We start from the raw sequence: 2,500 nt of genomic DNA, 5'->3' as shown, positions 1-2,500 counted from the left end.
GGCTCCTCCTTGCTTTGAACTTTAACGGTCTGTTGGTTTTTGAAGTTTAACGGCTCCTCCTTGCTTTGAACTTTAACGGTTTGTTGGTTTTTGAAGTTTAACGGCTGCTCCTTGCTTTGAAATTTAACTGTCTCTTGGTTTTTTGAAGATTAACGACTCTTCCTTCCTTTGAAATTTAACGGCCTCTTCGTTTTTGAAATTTAACGGCTGCTCCTTGCTTTGAAATTTAACTGTCTCTTGGTTTTTTTAAGTTTAACGGCTCCTCCTTGCTTTGAACTTTAACGGTCTGTTGGTTTTTGAAGTTCACCGGCTGCTCCTTGCTTTGAAATTTAACTGTCTCTTGGTTTTTTTAAGTTTAACGGCTCCTCCTTGCTTTGAAATTTAACGGTCTCTCGGTTTTTTTAAGTTTAACGGCTCTTCCTTGCCTTGAAATTTAACGGCCTCTTCGTTTTTTTAAATTTAACGGCTGCTCCTTGCTTTGAAATTTAACTGTCTCTTGGTTTTTTGAAGTTTAACGGCTGCTCCTGCCTTTGAAATTTAACGGTCTCTTGGTTTTTTGAAGTTTAACGGCTATTTCTTGATTTAAATTTACCGGTCTCTTGATTTTTGAAGTTTAACGGCTGCTCTTGCCTTTGAAATTTAACGGTCTCTTGGTTTTTGAATTTTAACGGCTATTCCTTGGATTTAAATTTAACGGTTTTTATTTTGAAATCCAATCTTGTCGCTACTAATATTTCTCCTACTACTGCTTATTCTTCTCTCCTTCCTCTTCCTTCTCCCTTCCTCCTCTCCTCCTCCTCCTCCTTCCTCTTCTTCTTCTTTGCCTTCGTCTTCTCTTCTTCCTCGTCCTTCTTCTTCTTCTTCCGGGGTCCGTTAAGTCACAAGAGGATTTAAACCGGCTGATTTGAATGCCATGGTTCCGGGATATTGAAAAAATCCGTTAGGCATTTAAAATTTTCAGTTACGCTCACTTGCTTTCAAATTTTTACGTAATATATCCAGTTTTCTATATCCATCAGCCACTTGCATTCTTTTCAAAAATCCACAAACGTTATGACAGTTCAAAATTCAAATATTCAAATGTTTTCAGCTCAAAGGTCCGGTAAAAACGTTGAAAATTTAAGTACTCAAACGCTTTCAGTTCAAATTCAAATATCCATATGTATTCAACTCAGAAGTCCAGTAAAAACGTTCAAAATTTCAATAATCAAACGTTTTCAGCTCTAATGTCCACTGAAAACGTTAAGAATTCAAATATTCAAACGTTTCCAGTTCAAAAGTCCAGTAAAAACGTTGAAATTCAAATTCAAACGTTTTCCGGTCAAAACGTCCAGTAAAAACGTTACCCGTCACCCAAAATTTCTCCGTTTTCTATCACTCGTCTTTTTCGAAATCAAATCCATCCGCATCCACTTTTCTCCACTCATATATCCATCAATTTTCAAAATCTCCAGTACACAGCGTTCAGAAGTCAAACTATATATAGGTTTTTCAGGTCAAAAATTCACATTATATAAAGCTGTTTCAGTTTAAAATGTTCAAAAAATCAAAATTCATCTTTCCAGCCGTACAGGAAAAAGGAGAGCGGCTAATGATTTCCAATTTCGGATATACACACGACGAGGCCATACGGATGTGCCCGGTGACGAGGAAGAGCCGCCGGAGACTGGAGGGAGAAGGGAGGAAAGGGAGAGAAGGGAAGGGAGGGGGAGAGATGGCGAGGGGTATCCATAAACACTTAAGTTCAATATACAACTGTCTATATGCCTTCCTCCCTCCATTTATCGCTTATCAAATACCTCTAAATCAAAATCAAAGTATTTCTTAAAGCAAAAAGCACAGGAAATAAAACGATAAATGATAAGAATAAATCGCTAAAGAGAATTACTTACCCTATACGCTGGTTGGGATAATTTGTAAATATAGAGCCAAGATGGCGTAGAAGGGCGTGGTTTCCAGACGCCGCTTAATTACAAACTCAAAAAAGAAGTTCCAATATACATTTTCCCGCCTCCAAATTTTTCAAAATATATATATAACTCCAAAAAATTCCACGGAGTATATAAAGATTGATATGTCTCGCTCTGGCTTTCAAATTTTACAAATATAACGTTAAGCGGTTTGAACTCCTGGGCACCTTTTTTGTAGTGAACGATTTTAGCGGAAAGCGAGCGGAACGTTAGGTCATTTTTCCCTCCCTTCCCTCCAGTTTCCTCCTCCATTCCCTCCACCTGTGTAATTCAAGCTTTCCTCCACTGAGAGAGAATTCTGGAGGGTTGGACTGGAGGTAGAGGGAGCAGGGAGGAGAAAGGGAAAGGACGAAACGGAGAGAAAAGGCGTTATGGATTGGAGACCTGGGACTTTCAAACCAGATCAGGGTATTCTGGCCACGCCGCCCCTCCGTCTCAATCCCTAGCAGCATTTGTGTGCCACTGACCTACCTAGATTATGCGAACGATGCCACACTGGGACGGAATAAATGCGTCTGTATGGTGTTGAG

General features: G+C 39.4%; 1 protein-coding gene across 1 annotated transcript in view; it reads right to left on the bottom strand.

The window, feature by feature from the left end:
- The window catches only part of LOC145395618 (uncharacterized), a gene marked incomplete at its 5' end in the record, with an annotated part of 8,919 nt that overhangs the window by 3,737 nt on the left and 2,682 nt on the right, over window positions 1–2,500 (bottom strand). The window contains one exon of the mRNA XM_080269186.1: window positions 1,632–1,644. Within this exon, the coding sequence (XP_080125312.1) occupies window positions 1,632–1,644 (13 nt within the window). The remainder of the gene's footprint in view (window positions 1–1,631; window positions 1,645–2,500) is intronic.

Source organism: Coenobita brevimanus, chromosome 32, assembly GCF_032717465.1.
Source record: "Coenobita brevimanus isolate Jiangsu-jjx chromosome 32, ASM3271746v2, whole genome shotgun sequence".
NCBI classification, from domain to species: Eukaryota; Metazoa; Arthropoda; class Malacostraca; order Decapoda; family Coenobitidae; genus Coenobita; species Coenobita brevimanus.
The sequence above is the reverse complement of the archived record's forward strand: the minus strand, read 5'-3'. Positions and strand labels throughout refer to the sequence as shown.